This window comes from Arachis ipaensis, chromosome B04 (genome assembly GCF_000816755.2).
Source record: "Arachis ipaensis cultivar K30076 chromosome B04, Araip1.1, whole genome shotgun sequence".
In the NCBI taxonomy this organism is placed as follows: domain Eukaryota; kingdom Viridiplantae; phylum Streptophyta; class Magnoliopsida; order Fabales; family Fabaceae; genus Arachis; species Arachis ipaensis.
Window position 1 is genome coordinate 6,884,447 of NC_029788.2, and position 20,804 is coordinate 6,905,250.

The 20,804-nt window shown below is 35.7% G+C and overlaps 3 protein-coding genes across 3 annotated transcripts in view; all 3 read left to right on the forward strand.

Annotated features, from left to right (window-relative positions):
• Positions 2,825 to 4,988, forward strand: LOC107635940 (replication protein A 70 kDa DNA-binding subunit A-like). Its single transcript, XM_016339488.1, has 9 exons — positions 2,825 to 3,011; positions 3,108 to 3,207; positions 3,310 to 3,518; positions 3,613 to 3,683; positions 3,875 to 4,038; positions 4,113 to 4,227; positions 4,309 to 4,506; positions 4,609 to 4,689; positions 4,803 to 4,988. Exons 1-9 carry the CDS (start codon positions 2,825 to 2,827, stop codon positions 4,986 to 4,988), a joined length of 1,311 nt encoding a protein of 436 aa, XP_016194974.1.
• LOC107638686 (fumarylacetoacetase) overlaps positions 18,245 to 20,804 on the forward strand; it is a 6,592-nt gene continuing 4,032 nt past the window's right edge. The window contains exon 1 of the mRNA XM_016342040.2: positions 18,245 to 18,564. Within this exon, the coding sequence (XP_016197526.1) occupies positions 18,361 to 18,564 (204 nt within the window). The 5' untranslated portion in view covers positions 18,245 to 18,360. The remainder of the gene's footprint in view (positions 18,565 to 20,804) is intronic.
• On the forward strand, positions 18,651 to 20,775 carry LOC110270874 (reticulon-like protein B17). The gene is made up of 7 exons (XM_021120612.1): positions 18,651 to 19,136; positions 19,356 to 19,536; positions 19,648 to 19,722; positions 19,811 to 19,952; positions 20,067 to 20,136; positions 20,235 to 20,300; positions 20,386 to 20,775. Exons 1-7 carry the CDS (start codon positions 18,755 to 18,757, stop codon positions 20,529 to 20,531), a joined length of 1,062 nt encoding a protein of 353 aa, XP_020976271.1. The 5' UTR covers positions 18,651 to 18,754; the 3' UTR covers positions 20,532 to 20,775.

A 20,804-nucleotide genomic window follows, 5' to 3' on the forward strand; every position in this document is an offset into this window, starting at 1 on the left:
TATAATAAATTTAATTAATAGTTAATTATTTGTACTATATAACTAACTATTTATTATGCATTACTAAGCTAATTTTTTAATTGACTAACAAATCTAAGTAACCTAGCTTGTTAACTGAATTCTATTATATTATCAAGGAGTTAACATTTCTATTCCCCAACATTCCCCTTAAACTTGGCGTGTGAAAATCTATTAAGCCAAGTTTGGAATAAAAGGTTGAAAAAGGTCATGGAACAAGTGATTTGGTAAGTACATCGGCAGTTTGATTTGCTGAATATATTGGCAGAAGTTTAAGAACACCTTCTTGAATCTTGTCACGAACCACATGACAATCAATGTCTATATGTTTGGTTCTTTCGTGAAAAATTGGATTTGTGACAATATAGAGAGCTGCTTGGTTGTCACAATACAAAGTGATTGGTTTTTCTTGTTGAATTTTGAAATTATTGAGGATATAAGTTACCCACAAACCTTCACGAGTGGTTGCTGCCAAAGCTTGATACTCTGAATATGCGTAGGAGCAAAAAAGCCAGAGCTCGATACTTTGTCTCTGCGGAGGAGCAAGAAACAGTAGTTTGCTTTTTTCTTTTCCAGGAGATTAGGGCTGATCCGAGGAAGAAGCAGTAACCTGTCATGGATCTCCTCGAATCCAGACACGTCCTCCAATCTGAATCTGAGTAACCGGTGAGTTTAGAATTTGATTGAGCTGGGAAGTAAACTCCCTTAGTCGAAGCTTGTTTGAGGTATCTAAGGATGTGTAGGGCAGCCTTAAAATGAGCATTTATTGTACAATCTAGGTATTAACTCAATTTGCTAACAGCGAAACAAATGTCAAGCCTAGTGTTTGTGAGATATATGAGTTAGCCAATTAATATTTGATAAGGTTGGAGATCATCCAAAGGAAGCTCTAGTGACTTCGAGAGAGTTGGTGTGTAGTTCATGAGAGTGGCAGCTGGTCTTGCATCTAGTAATCAATACTCCTTTAATAAATCTAAGGTGTATTTCCGTTGATATAATGAAATTCTTTGGCTGTTTCGAGCCACCTCTACCCCAAAAGAACTTTAGTTTCTCAATATCCTTAATTTTAAATTTTTCATCCAGCAACTTCTTCACAAATTCGATCTCTTGCATATCATCCCTAGCCAATATTAAATCTTCAACGTACACCAATATTGATATAAAGTCAGAACCTGAATTCTTGGTAAACAACAAATGGTCAGTCTTTGACTGCGTGTAACTTAAACTGAGGAGTTAGAATATAGTTTGGAATTCCATTGCCTCGATGCCTGCTGCAACCTATAAAAGGACTTCTCAAGTTTGCAAACCATGCCATAGGGGCTTCAAGGCCTGGTGGGAGGTTTCGTGTAAACGTTCTCTAGTAAATCACCATGCAGAAACACAGTAATAACATCTAGTTGGTGAACGTGCCAATGCTTTTTAACTGCCAAAGCCAGCATGATGCACAGTGTGGCCATGTTAATCATAGGGCTGAACGTGTCGAAATAATCGAAGCCTTAAACTTGAGTAAAACCTTTAACTACAAGTCGGTCCTTGCGCCTTTCAATGGTGCCATCCGCTTTGAACTTTATCTTGAATACCCACTTGCAGTCGATCGCTTTCTTTCCGGGTGGAAGTTTAGTCAGTTTCCAAGTCTTATTTCCCTCTAATGCATCAAGTTCGGTTTTGATTGAGGCTGGTGCTCGTCTTTGCAGCTTGTGATTGAAACGACGAGAATTGTGCCATTATTTTCGCAAACTTCTAAAAATCTGACACGGTAAATTCTTGATTCTCTGGATTTGTTTGATCCATCGTTCTTTTCCGTGTGTTTGTCAAAATTGGGCTTGAACCACAGTATCAGAATTTATGAAGCAATTAAACCTTGAATGGTGGAAGGTACTCACGGATCTTTGCAATCGTCTATGCTCACCGTACCATGATGAAGTTTTGTATCAGGTAGCAGAAAAAGAACTTGATAATGATTTGGTGAAAGCGAAGAGATTGTTAAAGCAGAATTTTGAGAACTTCTTAGATAAATTCTAATTTATTAAAATAATAAATCACACTTACATCATATACAAGCTTTCCTTATATATAAGCTTAACTAATAGCTAATTATCTGCATTACTAAGCTAATTTTTCTAAGTGACTAATAAATACAAATTACTTAGCTTACTAATTGTCTCAATCGTTATTAACGAAGACTTCGTTCGATTAACTAAAAAAGTTTAAGTTTTTATTAGTAAAAAATAATCTTCCTATATATAATAGGAGACTAGTGGCTGGTTTGGTGCTCGACAAGTAGTGGATCTATTCACTTGACACGTGTTGGGTCATATAGTAAAGAAAAAAAAATATACATTCACTAATAGATTCCAACAAAAAAAACCATGAGGATACAGTAAAGATTTATATCTTCCTCTCTTTTGTACTCGCTTTCCATCAGTCTTATATAAAAGGCTGAAGGAAGAATAGTATGCACAAATCATTCTCACAAGTAAACAAAAAAAAGGAGAAAATGTCTCAAACCTTTGATTACCTGACTGATTTAAATGCAAGAAAACTACAATGGAATTTCAAAGTATATATAATAAGGGTGTGGGAACTCCTTAACAGATATAATGAGAGAGAAGTTGGCACCATTGAAGTGATTATTCAAGATAGTCAGATAAATACATTCATTCTATTCAAATTTCAAAATTTGTATTGATATAAGCAAGTTCTAAATATATTCAAAACACTGCAGGGCACTAGGTTGCAAGTTTCAATCCCTAAATCCTTGGTGAGCAAGTGGCGGGGTGTCTTGGTTCAGTTTCAAATGTATATTATGACCAACTTCGTTGTTGTTGACAACCAAAAGGGTAACATATCAAGAGGGAAGTATTTATTATTCTTCAGTCATAGGACAATCGTCAGTCATGTCGAGAATCCCAGTTTTCTGCTAAATGCTTTCCGATTCAAAACCATCCGTGAGTTACTATATGCTGAGAGGATCGATGACTCTGCATTGTTTGGTAAGTTGGTTTTATTAAATAGTTGTTCAACTTCTTTCATATTCAAATGCATTGTATAGCTATGGTTCTCTCAAATGTATGTTTTATTCTTTTTAGACATGATTGGTGAAGTAGTTGGTAAAGAAGATCCAAAAGAGTTTATCACCAGCAAAGGAAAGGAGACTAAACGACTGGCTATTATCTTGAAGGGCCTCAAGTATGTACATTCAACACTATAACAACTATATTGCTGTGTGTATAAAGAAATTTCGGTTTTTAAAGAGTTAATGTGATGTCTTTTATATTTATAATGTTTCAGAAACAATAGGATTGGGTGCACTATATTTGGTGAAATGGTTGACCAGCTACTTCAACACATGCAAGATGGAAGGGTTGAGCCACTAATAGTTGTGGTCCAGTATTTTAAGGCAACGAGATGGAATGGCAAGACATCTATCCAAAGCCATTTTGACATGTCACAGCTGCACATAGACCCGACCTTAAAGATGTTGCTGAATTTAGGAGTAGGTGAGTTGATTCTATCTTATATAATCATTAAAATGGCTTGATTTTATAATTTGTATGAAAATGTTGTGATCTATATGTATATTTGTTGATGAAGTTGATGATCCTTTTGAACTAATGTGTAGGCTGCTTGGCGGTGAACCATCATCCTCTGTGAGGATTAGTCAAGTTCCATAAAAAACAGCTTGGTCAGGGGCTGAAGAGCTCAAACAAGGTGCTGTGTCAGTGAAAATAGTTGAAGAAGTTCTTATCCAATATGAGGTAATCACAGTTATGTTTTTGTGAATGTTTTTTTTCCAATGTCTATTTGGATTGGTTGTTGATGCAAAAGTAATCAACATTTTAATATGGCTTAATAGGAAGGTCCAGCTTGGATTGCTGCAACCATTGTTGCGATTAATGTTACAAAGGATGATTGGTTCTATAAATCATGTAGAAAATGTCCAAAGAAAGTAGAAATTCCTATTGAAAACAGATATGAATGTGGGAAGTGTGGCCATACACATGGATCTACAGCCCTAAGGTTCTTTTGTATAATATTTGTATGGAACTTTTTAAATAAACTACATGTTCATTTGTATTTTGTTTGTATTATAGGTTCAAAGTCGAGGTGATGGTTTTTGACAGAACCAGTAGCATCTGCTTGCTACTGTGGGACAAGGAAACAAGTATGCTTTGTGGGAAGAGAGCTGAACAGATTATGGAAGACCATGTAAGCACCTATTGTTATTCTTAGGAATTACTATCTATAAGCTATATAGTAAGAGTGAAGTGTTGTTTTATTTGTTTACAGGTTATAATGGGAGATGAATATCCCAAAACACTTGATAACATGATGGACAAAAGAGTCCTTTTCAAGATAAATATCAAAGAAGCCAACATTAATCAGTTTGATCATGTGTACATAGTTATGAAAATTTGTGATGATGAGGATATCATTGACAAAAATCTTCCCAAAGAGTTGTTTACTAATCTTCCGAGTAATGTCAGTGTAAGTTCTCTAAACGATTGAGTGCTACCAATAAGCGTATATTCTTATACATGGTCAATTCACTGTAACATCTAAGCAGAACAATTCATTCCCTAAACACAGGAAAATGGCTGCAACAACTATTTGGAAATTTCAGGAAATGTGGCTAATCTTAAAACTGATTGTGATATTGAGTCTTCTATGGTATGTTCAAAATATCTATTTTCTTTTATGTTGTTACAAACAAGTGCAGATTTCTTGACAACTTTTAAGATGATAGTTTAACCTAATAGTTGTCTCTTATTTATGTGCTATAGGATGTCGTGGAGGAGTGCATCTCATCCCTCAAGTACCAAACACCATCTAAAAGAATTACCAATGTATTGAAGAATTCTTCCCCAAGTCTGGATGAACATGAGGAAGAAGGCCAGCTGTCAACCAACAGGTTTAGCAGGCAGATGGGAAATAGACAGAAATGTGTTAACCTTGATGCAGATATATGAGTAGTTGAAAATTGGGTTTATATTTTGAGTAGTAAAAGAAACTCTATTGCAATCACCTAATTATGTGTTTTAATTGTATGACTTTGTTATTATCTTTCTATAATGTGAGACTTTGTTAGTCCGGTGGCATTCAATTTATGATGAACTTACCTTAGAAATTTGATTGATTCCTAATATGATTTCTAGATAGTTAACTTTGTTTTGACATGGTTAGTAGCTACCTACATACACTCATTAAAAGAATTGTTTTTAGTAAGAATTCTTCTTAATGAATTTAATCATCTAATGTATGCTTTGGCTTATATCGGTAGTTACACTAACTAAAATTGTTTCACATAGTCGGAAATAAATCATGTACACATCAGAGTAAAAAGAAGTATGCATTCACCATGAAATTCTGATATATACTGTACAACTACTTAGTTAAGCATGAAATATGTATGAAATGCTAGATATTACAAAATAATAATTTATAAAATAAGTATGAAAAGCTACTATATAGATCGTGATTGAGTTGAAATAGTATAACACATGATATTGGACCAAAACCTATATAAGGATAAAAAAATCAGTTAAATACAATTATATTCTTATCTTACAACACTAATAGAATTTAATAGAAAAAATGGCCAGGTGGAATAGAAAGCAATATCCAGCTCAAATACGTAAACCAAACATTTGTGATGGACTATGTTACGAAAATTTTTATCCGTGAAAAGAGACATAATTCAGTTTCATAATGAATTTCTATGTACTTTTACTAAAGTGGGTTCACTGAATATAGTTTGAGTTGTACCCAAGTGATTAAATATTTTGTTTGTTTAATCAATATTGTAAAAATATTAGAAGAAATAAATATGCCAAAAATTAGAACACAGTGAAAAGTGAACTTTACGAACTTATTTGTTAGGGATGCTGACAAATAAATAATTTGATCTAAGCTATTTAATATACTAACTTGGTAGTGGAAGTGAAATTTTTGAAAGGAAAACTATCTATATTGACATGTAAGGTTAAATTTAACCCGATTTTAAAACAATGAATATAAATATTTAAAATGTAACTATCAGAATTTTATTATCACTGAAGAAATTTGTCGATCACATGAGTAATTTCAATTTATGGTATAAGAGATATTACATGAGGTATATACCCTGAAATTTTTCCTGGGCTATAGACATAGTATACAACAAAAAAGGATAAGTTTATTTCAAGCATTTCCTGTGTACATTACGTGAAGTAGAAGGGTCAAAACATGTAAAAACATGTTAAACCAGATACAACGAAGGGATGCATGATGAATACTCTGAAGATTTTCCTGGGCTATAGACGCAATATAGATAATAAAAGATAAATTTATTAATTGTTATTATAATCAGATCCTCCCTGTGTACATTGCATGAAGAAGAAGCATCTTTACTATGTACAAAAACTTAACAAAGCAGTGTTAGATGAGGTAACCGATGTACATGTTTTGAGTATACGTTGCCATATATTACTAACAAATAACACTACAGATTAAAGTAATATTGTTGATAGCACTTTTAGCGTTTAAAAAACGTCAACTAAGACAATCTACCACTGATCCTATTGTCAATAATCGGATAGCTTTTAATGGGATGTGATAGTTGTGTAAAGTGTAATTGCTTTTTCAATGAACAATGCTATCTTGATAGATTTTACATAGTAAGTATATATTATTCGAAGTTTTCAATGCTTGGAATTTATCTAAAAGGATGAATGTCAAATAAAGTCAACCCCTATTAGTGGCATATCTTAGGTTCAGAAGGTAATCACGCAATGCTATATGACCCAGTAGTTAATTTATTTTTGTTAAAATAACTTTCTCAGACTAATATAAAATGTTACACATTAAATAAATTATGTGTTTAAAAGTTTTGTATTTATCATTTATCTATCATCCATCACAACTCACAAGGACCAACTAAATAAATACTAAGCTTGGATAGATATGGTCAGAATCATAGGGATTTATATACTTTTTTAAATACCAAGTATTTTCAAAATCATAACAAAATTGGTATTTTCAAGTTGGTCTTTTTCAATCGTTGCATAAAAGTGCAATGTTTAGAAATAACGTTTACTTGCGTATGACGAAAGCTTAAGCACATACATAAATGTATATAGACAAAGAGAGTAGAAGGCTAATGATACAAAATAATCAAGCTCTAACCTCAGCCTGCGAAGCTGAAGCTAAGCCGGAGAATATTTATATACATACAAATAGAGGTCCGAGTCCCAAAGTACACAAAAGAAATCCTAGTTCTCCATAAACCTCTAGGAGGTACAAAAGTAAAACAAGTCTATAGGAGAGTTCTATACATGAGCATATATCTAAACAGAACAAAACATAATATTCCAAAAGTCCAACCTCGCTGCAGAAAACTCTAGACGCCTAATGAGGTGCCTCTCAACCTGTATCTGAAAAACACAAATATCCGTATGGAATGAGAACCAGAGGTTCTCAGCATAGTAATGGTGCTACACATAATTAATACATAAGGTCCCGAAAAAGCCAGAAGCATTCCTAGAACTTCCAACATTTGATTCAATCTTATAAAACACAACTAAACTAAAAATTTAGGCGACTAACTAAGGACCTTCCTTCTAACTAACACTCCCCTTTCCAATTCCTTTGGACCTCCCAACTGCCATTGGAATTATTTGTTTTCAAACACAGATATTACATGCAAAGAAATCACAATTAGAATACAGATACAATAGATAAACAGGTAGCAAGTAGTTTATGAGATCAGTTAGGCATTTCAAATAAAGCACATCAAACAAACACATAAATGCATATAATGTATGCATGTCCTATGGCTGATGAGTCTCATCTATCGGTTATACAGCCAATCCGACGTAACACCCTACCACACTGAGCTTTACGCTTAAGTCGTAAAATAGAGGTGATGTAGTATTACAACCTCTAAAATAATATGTGTGTGTGTGTGTGTGTGTGTGTGTGTGTGTGTATAATAATTGAAAAAACGTAGTATATGAGGAGCCTTAAAGGATAGGTAAAACAAAAATCGCGAAATTAAAAGCGCAATGCTCAAGAATAGGATTACTTGCGTATGAAAAAAGCTAACGTTTATAACATATATATACAGAAAACGAGAATAGAGAGTCAAGAGTACAAAATAACAAGCTCATAACTCAGCCTGCGAAGCTAAGGCTGGCTGGAGAATATTTACATACATAGATATGAAACCCACAACCCAAAATATACAAAAGAAACCTTAGTTCTCCATACACCTCTAAGAGGTACAAAAGTAAAACAAGTCATTAGGAAAGTTCTATACATATGGTCATATATAAACAGTACACAAAATAATGTCCCAAAAATTTACTTCGCTGCAGAACTCCAGACGCCTAACGAGGTGCCTCTCGACCTGCATCTGAAAAATACAAATATCCGTATAGAATGAGAACCGGGGATTCTCAGCTTGGTAAAGGTGCCGCATACATAAGATATAAGGTCCTGGATAGCCAGAGGCAATCCTAGAACGTCGATACTCAAGTTATAAAGCTTAAAGAGCCTAAGGTTCTAAACCTAATAAGAGCCTAACTAAAACCCTCAATTTCTCCACCTTTCCTCCGATCCTCCATCTCTGGTAAAACCGCATAGACAAACAAGCAAACAATTGGCAAACATAGGTAGAAAACAAGTAATGCAAATAGCATATTAAATTCATTTAGGCATTCCCAATTAATGCACAAGCAAGCAATGCAAACAATATGCATATGATGTATGCCTATCCTATGGCTGATGAGTCTCATCTGTCAGTTATAAAGCCAACCCGACAAGTCCGGCTACTAAACCCTGGACTGTCCCCCGTCGCGCATCCCCAAGAGTCTATGTATAGATTTTTCTCATATATAAAATATGCTCATTGGGGGTATCCTTCCTGGGAATTTATACGTGCCCGGTCACCCTTACGACGTAGGGTCAACAGAGTATCGAGTCTCGACCTGGAACACGTGGTAGCAAGCCACGGTACTTTATCCAGGAAAACTCGTATCTCAGATACAATTGAGTGCATATGCCACATCAACATTCATAATCATTGCACAATTATTCATTATATCCATGACATCACATATGCTTCACTTCTTTGCACTTTTCATACATAATTCATCATTTTTCAACCATATTTTACATCCCCAAGTTACCACATTTTCCTAACTTCATCTAATTACTAGGCATACCAGTAAGATATAAGGCCAAAAGAGTAAAAATAGAGGTTTAGAGGTTCGAAATTAGGTTTTAAAACACAAAAATTAATTTTGCTGAAAACAGGGGTCACACGTACACGTGGACGTACATTTTTCCCTGCTCGCGTACGCAAGCACCAAGATTGCATACGCGAGATGCCCAAACCGGAAAAGTTGGTCGCGTCGCGTGCAGGTGGTCGCGTACGCAACCCCTCAAAAATCACTGCTCACATACGCAAGCACCCTGCTCGTGTACGCAAGATGCCAAACCCGAAAGGATTGGTCGCGTACGCAAGATATGTAGAATGGCAAAAATGCTGAATGCTGCAGAATTTTAGTTTTTGCACTCCGAACTTTCGACGCGCGTAACTTTTTTGTTTTAAAACATTTTTCATCCGTTTTTCAAATGGCATGAACTTCACAAACCCAATTTTCATATGAAAAAAATTTGAAACAATTTGGAAGTCCGGAAGTCGAATTGTGGCTCACCGAAGTTCGGTCAAAAATAAGATTTTCATAAAAGTTCATAAACCTCTATTTTCACCAAAATCAACTCAATACCAACACTTCAATGATACAAATAGCACCATAACACACCATTTATAGCACCAAAATCTCCACATCCAACCACAATCAACCATACCTCAATATTACACAATCTCATACATAAATTCCTCAATTAACCAACAAGATCATCAATAATTCATCACATATACATATTTATTACTATCAACTTGTCAATCATCATTAAATAATAAATTAGTATTCTATTTCCATCACCATCATCAATCACTAAACTAATGCTCAACCTATTTCAACAATTATCATCAAGGCACTAAATAATTAACATAGTCATGCATTTTCACTTATTCTATGGTCATCTAGCCTAAGTTTTCACAAGACATTATATATTAAATACGAGAAACCAAAACCATACCTTAGCCGATTTCTTCGTATAACCTAAGGCAACACAAATAGGCAAGATCTCAAACTTCACCACCAAAATTCAACAACTTGTACCAACTCCAAGATTCCAATTAAGCTTCCAATATTTTCAATTTGCTTCATATCACATATATATACACACCTAACACATTTTATCACATATACATACCCAAAATTCAATACCCAATACATATAATCAATGAATTAACTAGGGTTCTAGGATCCTCACCTTACTTAAGCACCAACGAAGCAAGGTTGAGCGTTTTCCTCAAGTTAATCGGATCCTGTAACATGAAAGAATCAAAATCTCACACCCACTCTATTCAATTTTCGAAAATTAGGGGAAAGTGAGGCTGAGAGAGAAATGAAGGTTTCTTACCAAATTATGCACCGGGCTTTGTAGAGCTCAACGACGTGGATGCGTGGCCGCAAACGATGTGGTGATCGGAGCTCAGAGTAACATGACATGGTGATTTAAGGTGGAGCAAGGGTTTTGAAACCTCACTTCTTCCTCCCTTATGTTTTGGAACGTGAATGATGAAATGGGGGAAGGAAATGAGCTGAAGCTCATTAGTTAGTGAAGTGTGGGTTAGGCCTTGGGCCCAATACGAGTCTGGTTTGCCCGGTTCGGCCCAATTTTGGGTCAAATTCTTATTTTAATTAGCTCTATCTTATTAAGCTATAAAATTCACATTTCTAATTTTTTTTATTAAAAATTAATTTATTGATTATTTATTCGTTAATTTTACGGGATTTACACCCGACATGTCCTGGTGGTTAACCATTGGACAGTCCCTCTGTGTGCGCATCCCCAAACTCAAAAATAATATTCTATAGAGTCAAACTCCAAGCTCAAATATAATATTTCGTGGATTCAAACTCCAAACTCAATAATATTCCATGAAAAAATCCCAACCTCAAATTTATATATATGCATGCCTCGGGAGAACCCGGGAAGTTAAAGTGTCCGGTCACATTTTGCGACAGAGGGTTAACAATTAATCTCAAAATATACAAGCCACATAATAATCTATTTTCTTTTTTAAAATAACACTTCAAATCAAATCTTTAATTTTTATAGAAATTTCGACAGCATCTCCTTTAAAACTCAAGCTTCTGCCACCCTTCAAGGGTCCCAACCACAAAACCAAACACCTCTCAGTCATTCAAATCATTTCCAGTATCAAATTATTTCAAAATTAAACCAATTTCAATATTAAATCTTTTTCCAAAATCAACCAACTCCAATAACAAATCGCTTACAAAATCAAACCACACATCTCTCAACCAATCCATTCAATTCAATTTCACAAACTCACCATCGATCCTCAACACATCAACAATCTTCATTATTTTTGTATACTTATCAAAGACATAATCCAACACATACAAATTCATTAATCCTTTATACACACATCATATGCCATATACATAATCCATCAATAATTTATTCTGTTCATTCCTATCTTAAGGTCTTCTAGCCTAAGTTTTCACGTGACATTAATATTAACTACAAGAAACTAAAATCATACCTTGGCCGATTCCTTGAAAAACCTAAAAACGTCACAATTGACCACCATTCCACAAAATCCAAGGCTCTAAACCTCTCTAAACAGAAAATTCAGCAACCAAGTTCCAAAGCTCAAGCCTCTAACTCTATAAATTTGCCACCAAGACATATAATTCAATCTAATATCATATAAACACTACTAAATCAACATAGGGTTTGCCATATACACAATTTCACATGGGTTAAAGATATCTCGCCTTACCAACGGGAAATTGGAACAAGACCTAGCAAGTCCACGAAACTAATTCGACCCTAAACACTGAAATTACACAATTTCTCAACACTAAACTCAATAACTTTCAAAATTAAGGGATGACCTGTTGGGAGTAAGAATGAGGCTTACCTATAAAATTGTTAGATGGGTCTTGTAGAGCTTGTCGCGGTGGCCGCGTGGCCACAAACGGTGCAGCGATCGGAGTTCCAGATTGAGAGTTATGGTGAATTGAAATTGGAGCAAAAGTTTGCTCTTCTTTCTCCCCCTTTCCTTGTGTTTTCAGCATGTGTGTTTATGAATGGGAAAGAGAAGTGGCTGATGCCATTTTATTTAGTGGATTGGTAAATCTCTTTCCATCAATATAATAATTGTAGATAGTTGACCTCTTAATATAGAGATATGACCTTCTCATGTGATAATACTTGAAGCTAAAGTAGATATAATTTTTGCATAAAAAAGTGAATAAGATTGATAAAGACAAAAATCTCTCAGGAGTAGAATATTCCAAATATATCTCATAGGAACTACATTCAAGATGAATTAGTTATTCACAAAATAAGAATATATATATATTTATTATGACTACATATAAGTAATAAAGATAGAAACACAAAATTATAAAATAAAATTAAAGGAGGTAGATATGTGTCACATTATGTCTTATATCCACTAAAGCAACTCAATGAAATATTAGTACAGTATTAGATCAGCAATATAGGATGAATGCATTCTAATCATTTTTTCAAGTTGTATATATTTAAAATAAATTGTTAATTCTACAATATTAGGGTAAAATTCATGATATAACTTTCATGTGAACACATAATAGCTACACGAGCATATAGTCATCTATTCGCCCATTTCATAATTTATTTTATTATACAGACGGAGAAAATGTCAGCTGATATTATTTTGTAAAAAATTAAACAACTATAAAATCGAAACTTATAAAAATATTATGTTGGATTCCAAATGGATCTACTGAAGACTTTTTAACCGTTGAACATGGCTTGAAAATATTATTTCTTGTAAAAAAATTGCTTAGATAGTTCATCTTTTAATATAGTTGCAGAGTATGTTTTTGATAAAGAATTTTACTTTTTTATAGGTTTGCATAAAATCATAAATAATATTGAAAAGTGATGCTTATACTCAGAAGGAACATCAACTATAAGGATGATATAGGCACTACATTCAAGGTGCACCAATCAATCAGAACATTCATTTATTATATATATATATATATAGTAGACAATATATTAGTAGTGACAAAAGTGATTAATATATAATATAAAGTTACAAGTAATATGCTCAGATATGCCTTCTAACTACTTCGTTCATACTAAGAAGGTACAGTTAGACATTGCTATAAGAGTTATGACAGTAAATATTTCATTCATGTAGATTTTCTCCAAAATGTTCATATTTATCGTTAATAAAAAATGATAGTCAGGAGATTAATTTAAAAATAGAGCATGGTTATTTATATGAAGCTTATATCCATAATAAAAATCAAATATTTTCAAAGGATAAAATATTAGATTTTATGTATTGCATTTGCCTTTGTAATGTAGGTAAAAAATAAGTTCAGATACAAAAATGAGATATTTTAAAAGATGAATGAAACACTTTCGTAAGAATTATCGGTTATGATGTATATAGGATATTTAGCTATAAATACCATTTATGGTCTTACGGATAAATCTACCAAAAAATATATTACTAATCCTCTGTCTAGCTAAAAACCTTTTTAAAATCATTTCTAAGATGAGTGACATTACATGTAATCACCCTACTCTACGAGGCCTGTGATTTTTTATTCTTTACAATGTTCACTGACACGCATAGGTATATATATATATATATCATAGATAATAAGTTAGTAAAGGAACAACCTTAGATGTGTTACCAACTATTAACTCGATTTTTTCTTTCTCCATTGCAAAGTCACGGTTTTTCTTTTCCTTCTTCTGGTTCAACCAAACCAAGCTTCCTTTAACTGAACCAAAGCCCAAGGGAACTCTGATTAAACTCATTTCCTCTTTTCCTATCACAACCGAATGGCACTCCAGGGAGAACCATGGTCAACTCTTCATGCAATGAATGCTGTGATGTGATGTTAAGTTAGTAAAGGAACAACCTTAGATGTGTTACCAACTATTAACTCGGTTTTTTCTTTCTCCATTGCAAAGTCACGGTTTTTCTTTTCCTTCTTCTGGTTCAACCAAACCAAGCTTCCTTTAACTGAACCAAAGCCCAAGGGAACTCTGATTAAACTCATTTCCTCTTTTCCTATCACAACCGAATGGCACTCCAGGGAGAACCATGGTCAACTCTTCATGCAATGAATGCTGTGATGTGATGTTGCAAGGAGAGGAAGCCATGAAGCCTTGCCACACCAGCTCACCTTTTCCCACCTCCAATAAATATAGATAGATAAGCCCAGCCTTTCAGTTCCCCTGGAAACCACATAAAGAGAAGAAAGGAAGCAAAAGTGGCGATTGATCAAGGAAGAGAAAGAGAAAATGTCAACAGGATCATCATCATTTGCGTACATCACCATCAAGAAGGAAGAAGAGGACCATCAAAGGAGTTGCTACCCAAAGCCAAAGAAGAAACCCTACCCTTTTTCTTTGATTCCCTTGGTATTTTTCTTGCTAGGTAGAATCAGTAACCCTGTGCTCTATTGTTCTTCCTAATTTAAAGGTTCTACCCTTGTTAAGCTTCAATTTCTTTAATTGATGACCAAACCAATCAAATTCATCCCATCACAAGAGTAAGAACTCTTTTCTTGCTCCATATGCAGCTCGACCAATTGGCCCTGTGAATTGACAAATCTTTTTAATTATGTTTATTAGGGTTTTCTGAGTAAAGATAACAAAGGAAAGACTTTGGTTTGTGAAATTCTTGAAGAAAGATAAGGGTTAGACAAATTAGATTAGTGTTATGTGCAATTGGTTGTTATAGTAATTGATGATAATGATTGTGTGTATTCTGAAGTTGTGTTGGCTGTTGGTACCAGTTGATGATGATTTATTATGTGATTGAATGATAACAAGTGCATATGGAAAATCCTGTTTTTAACATGATGCAGAAAAATAAATGTTCACTTGTGTATAAGCACTTGAAAACTTGAAAAATATTGACTCTAGATTTTTGGGGTTGTGCTAATCACTCTAGCAACTTTGGTTAGTCAAAAGAAAGATATAATTTTGGTTTTAGAAGAATTTTAGGCTTAATTATAAGGTTCGGTATGTGAGGTTGTTAAATTACTTTTAGAAGAACTTTTTGCATATTTTGCATAGAAGGTAAGGTTCAGTTTTTCACACTCCATCCTTGAGAAAAAGGCCATGAATCTTATTATGCTTCCTTCGCACAAGAGTTTGAATATGAAAGAATCTTGTATTCTTATCCCCGAACCTTACCCACTACTCTCTGGACTTTTGGAACCATTGGAGCTCTTCTTGCACTAGAGTATTATTATAATCATCAAGCAACTGTTGCTCTTTCTGACACAAATAAATGCTATCCACCACTTCCAAACGTTTTTTGTAAATAATTAATCTACTGCTCTAATTCACATTTCTTAACAAAAATGTTACCAAATACCTTCGAGTTAAACTCTAGTGAATTCTTCTGTACTTTCGAAAACTTGCCACGAATCCCTCTATTACCAGACCACCATGACTGATTCACAATATCCCTATACCTAGGATGAGTAGCCCAAACAGCAACAAATCGGAAAGGTCGATTCCTTTTAGGCTGATGACGACCTTTACAACGCACCAGTATAGGGCAATGATCAGAATGAAGCCTATTTAAAACTTCTGCATAAGCCTCTGGAAAGATAGATAACCAACTATTTTATACAGACTCAGTTAAGCTTTTTTGCCACGTCAACATAATTTTTCACCCTCCTGTACCAAGAAAACTGTCTCCCAATAGTCTTCAGATCAAACAAACCACTATCCCCTAATGAAGTAGCAAACATGTTTGCTCTTTGATAAGAAAATTGACAGCCCTTAAATTCATGAGAAAATATGACTTTATTAAAATCATCAAGAATAATCCAAGGTCTTTGAAAAACCATGGATTGTGCAACAAGATAATTCCAAAGGAGAACCCTTTTATTAAATTGAGGACTACCATAAATACCACTACACCTCCAAATTAAATTATCAGATTGAACCTCAATAGTAACACCCTGATCAAAAGCATCAATGAACTTACAACAAATACCCTTCATAGAGGATAGAAACCAAATACCCCCCTTATGCCCTTCTGCTTCCACTATACCAATAGAGTGATACCCCAACCTTTCCCAAAATAATTTTAAATGCTAAAAAGGGGAGTGAGTTTCAACCACAATAAAAAAAATAGGTCTAAATTTTCTAACAAGTTCCTTACAATGCACCCGGGCTAACTTATTAGAAGCACCCCTAATATTCCAAATAATCATATTTAAACTATTCATAAATAATAGAAACAGAATAAATAAGAACATAAGCTCTAAATAGAATCACCAACCTCAATAGGTGGTTTGTCCTGCGATACTGACACACTCTGATCTTCAATAATTGCCACCTGCGGACCCCCTAACGCTGCACCTGCCATGCTTTCATCTACTAAAGTTTTCTCCGTTGCGCCACCATTTTTATCAACTGGCGAGTTCTGCAGGGAGGAAGGCCGCGGACGCTTCCGAAGAGAAATTCCACGACGTGCAGGAGTTCTGCGCGATGGAGATGGCGCAATTTCATGTTTTTCTCGCTTCCCCATCCTAATGTCAATTGATTTGCCTCCATCACCATGCAAATTGGGCCTTGGAACCCTTCTCGAACCATACTTGACTACTTGTGTTGCTTTTCATCTTGGTCTTTCAAACCTGATGGCTGGCCCATTGTAAATTTTTTCTTACGCAACACTTCTTGCCAGCCCTCTCCATCATCCATGCATGCCTAATTAACATGACCATTAGGCATGTGAGGAGCCAATGATTACGAGAATTCTCACCCAAATCGCGAGCTTCCGATTCAGCCTCTTTTTGAATCTCATAATTGTTGTGTGGCACCAGTGTCGGGGCTTCATTATTTTTTCTATCACCAAAAGAATCACTGTTTTCTTTCAAGAACTCTTTCTCCATGCACAATGATTTATCATGCCCATACCGTGCACAAGTAGAACAAATAACTCTCGTACTCTACTTCATGGGTCATACCCTCCACTATAATATGTTTGATTATAGGCAACCCAAGATTAATTTGAACACAAGCTCGGGCATATTTTCTCTTTCTGCAAGTTTAGTGGCCAAGTCTACTTTCACCGGAACCCCTATTGCAGAAGCCATTCGCAGCATTGCTTGTTTCTGGTAGCATCAAATTGGAAGTCGCGAGACTTGAATCCATACTAACATTGATCCGAAGGATTTTCTGCACGGCCTAAAATTCACGTCCCAAGACTTTACTGCAACATAATGACCATCTATCAACCACGGGCCACCAAGAATGACTTTCTCACGATCCGTAGCAATATCAAATTTAACCAAAAAATACCAAAATCCCACATCCAACAAATCAAACCCTCATTTGATGCGTCATACTATCCGAACCTTATGCATAAGAGCCGTGCACTAGACAGCTCTTTGCCTCCTTAGTAAAACTGACATTTGGTGGACGAGAATCACCCTTCTTACCTGTCACCCCAGATAAAGACTCTACTAATGCAAAGGCAAAAGACTTTTCTGCACCAATGACCTTATCTCTAAAAAGGACCTTGAATGGCTTTTCTAAACCCTCTAAAAAAAACTCTCGTTAATACCGGATACACACCCTCCCACGCTCTCCTCCTTATCTCTTCTGATGGCATAATCATCTTTCTCACCGTATTTTACTCTCAACATTTTACCCTCAACCGCTCACTTCCGCTCTCTCATTCTCTCATTTTCTCGAATACGAAGTACATCCTCTTTCTCTACTAAAATTTATGTACTCTTTCTCTGCTAAGGTTTCTTTAATTGATATTAGTCCGTGGCAATAAAATTCTTAAATAAAAAAGCGACTAACTACGCGGATATACTCGAATAGTTTATTGAAATAATATTGACTAATGTGATGTAAGTCATTGAAAAATGATGATTGCACAATGTGCGTAGTGAAGCGTGGTAGATAGACTATAGACGCATCTAATCATCTCTCAAATCCACTAAATTAACATTTGCCGGTCCAAGTAACCCGGGGCTCAAATCACGTTCCTTACGTGTACTCTCATTCTTCGCATCATCATTTTCATCTTCTTCTTAAATCTTACGTGTGTATAAAATCGCATAAACCAAACCTTCCTTCTCATTGTTGACTAGGAAATAGGGATCACGAAAGCTTCATCTTTTTCACACCCTGCTCTACTCACTGATGGCTCTGAAATCGTTCATTGAAGTTCACCCTGACTCTCATTTCCCCATACAGAACCTACCTTACGGTGTCTTCAAGCCCCAACCAGGTTCTTCACCTCGACCCGGCGTAGCCATAGGCGACTACGTCCTTGACCTCTCTGAAATCGCTTCTGCTGCTCTCTTCCATGGTCCTCTCCTCAACAACTCTGATTGCTTCCACCAGGTTCACACAACTCTTTCTTCTCTCTCTCTCTCTCTCTCTCTCTCTCTCTCTCTCTCTCTCTCTCTCCAACGCAAACTAGTGCAGAAAACACCCTCACTATTCAAATTCTCAAGACTGAAGAAGCTCCTCACCCACTTCATCATTAGAAGCGTTACGACATTCAATATTTCAATTCAATTCAAATAAAATCATGGATGATTCTTCTTCTACACCACAGAAACAACAAGACCCTCTTCCCATGTCAATCGACTCCACCACCACCACTTCGCCCCTCCGCAGGTCCAGGACACGCCTTGCCGACCGTCTTCTCGAACCGGAGGATTCGCCGGAACCCGCCGTGCCGCGGAGGAGGGCCAAGGCGGGAAGAGGGGCACAGGCGACCGTCGCGGCGGCACTGCCATCTCCCAGAAAGTCTCGGAAGCCGAGGAGGCGCTCCGAGCCTGACGTTCGGGACGAGAAGGACGCTATGGCGGAAGAGGTTGGAAAACCTAGAAAGCGAAGGAACACAGTGCGGTCCAAGAAGGAAAAATCAAACCCGGTGCTCCCACCACCTTCAATCCCATTTCCTCCAAGTATGCCCTAACGTTTCGGTTTTTGATGTTTGAAACGTTTGATGATTCTTGTGATTCTATTTTGTGGCTGGTTTTGCGTTTCTGGTTGTTTTTCTTCATTTTTCTAGACAAAAATTATGTTAATCTTTGGAAAATCAGATCATATTATTATCTTGGAAGTGCTTCTTCCGAAAAGCTAATGGAAAAATCACTTTTTCCCCCTTTTTTTATATATAAAAGCTGAAGAAGGAGAAGAAGAAGAAGAAGAGGAAGAAGAAGAGAATGGAGGTGATTTGCAGCGTGTTCAGCAGGTGGTCAGTGATTTGATCATGTGGAAAGATGTGGCAAAATCAACCCTTTGGTTTGGTATTGGGTCTCTCTGCCTCTTATCTTCTTGCTTTTCCAAAGGACTCAACTTTAGGTCTGAAACTTCTCTTCAATCTACAATATCTGTGTTTGATGTTTTGTTTTGCTCTTTATATAACGATCATGGAGAAAGATCTGAGTGATTTTCCTACATGCTTTTGTTCAGCATTTTCTCGGCAATGTCACAATTGGCTATTGTTTTTCTTGGTGTCTCCTTTGTCCTAAACACAATTTGCCAAAGGTACAGTTGTTCTTTCTACTAGATGGTGCCATTATTATTCTATGAACTCTCTCCGAGAAACTTCCTATGACTTGATGTTGTGTTTCAGGAACCAGGTTGAGAAAAAGCGCGAGTTCAAGCTGAAAGAAGATGACATTTTGCACCTTGCAAAATTGATTCTGCCTACTTTGAATCTCACAATTTCAGTTACAAGACAGCTGTTTTCAGGAGAACCATCCATGACCCTCAAAGTAATTCAATCAATCTTAGAAGCTAAAATATTTCTTTCCCTTTCTTTCTAGTTTTCACTTTTTTATTATCATGTGTTAATGTTGACAATGGCTTAATCTTCTCTGTGGTTGTAGGTAGCTCCTTTCCTTTTACTAGGTGCGGAATATGGACACTTTATTACAATCTGGAGGCTGTGTGCCATTGGTGAGGACACCAACAAACCCCATAGAGTCTGCTTTGTTTTTTCTTTTTCATTATAATTTAGTCTTGTTTACATGTCTTGCTGTTATATATTCAAACAGGGTTTTTAATCAGCTTCACTGCTCCAAAGCTTTATTCTTGCTACACTGAAAAGATAAACCAAAGAGGTCCAATTCCACCGACCCCTTATATGAAATTATGTAGGCTTGTATACATTTTTATGCTTAATAGTAGAATGGTTTTGTCATGCAGCTGATCGCTTTACCTTATGGTTGTTGGACATATGGTGTACTTGTACTCACAAGAAGAAACTAGTAGTATCAGCACTTATGGCTTTCTGGAATCTTTCTTCGATAAAAACTCGAATCTACACGGGTAAGTCCCCTACCAGGACCTAAGTGATCAGATTGCTATTTGTTTCAAGAACAACACTTTGCTGCAAATAATAGCTCTTGTTTAAGAAATTTTAACATGAGATGAGAATAGGTACATTCAATTTTATTTTTCACTTAAAAGGGAGGACAAGTGATATAACTTATAACTTATAAGAGGCCATATTATAAGAAATCACCCTTGACCTTGTTATCAAGTGACAAAGTGAATTGAGAGTATCCGAAGGACTTCCTTTTGTGCACCGGCCAGCTTTATTAGTATATGGATATGGCAAGTTT

What these genes read in the sequence shown, in the direction of transcription:
- LOC107635940 (XM_016339488.1), top strand. Translation starts at nt 2,825, where the DNA reads ATGACCAACTTCGTTGTTGTTGACAACCAAAAGGGTAACATATCAAGA. An exon ending in ATTATCTTGAAGGGCCTCAA is followed by an intron (nt 3,208 to 3,309) that starts GTATGTACATTC and finishes ATAATGTTTCAG; the next exon opens with AAACAATAGGATTGGGTGCA. An exon ending in CCTCTGTGAGGATTAGTCAA is followed by an intron (nt 3,684 to 3,874) that starts GTTCCATAAAAA and finishes ATGGCTTAATAG; the next exon opens with GAAGGTCCAGCTTGGATTGC.
- LOC110270874 (XM_021120612.1), top strand. Translation starts at nt 18,755, where the DNA reads ATGGATGATTCTTCTTCTACACCACAGAAACAACAAGACCCTCTTCCC. An exon ending in TCCAAAGGACTCAACTTTAG is followed by an intron (nt 19,537 to 19,647) that starts GTCTGAAACTTC and finishes GCTTTTGTTCAG; the next exon opens with CATTTTCTCGGCAATGTCAC. An exon ending in CTAAACACAATTTGCCAAAG is followed by an intron (nt 19,723 to 19,810) that starts GTACAGTTGTTC and finishes GTTGTGTTTCAG; the next exon opens with GAACCAGGTTGAGAAAAAGC.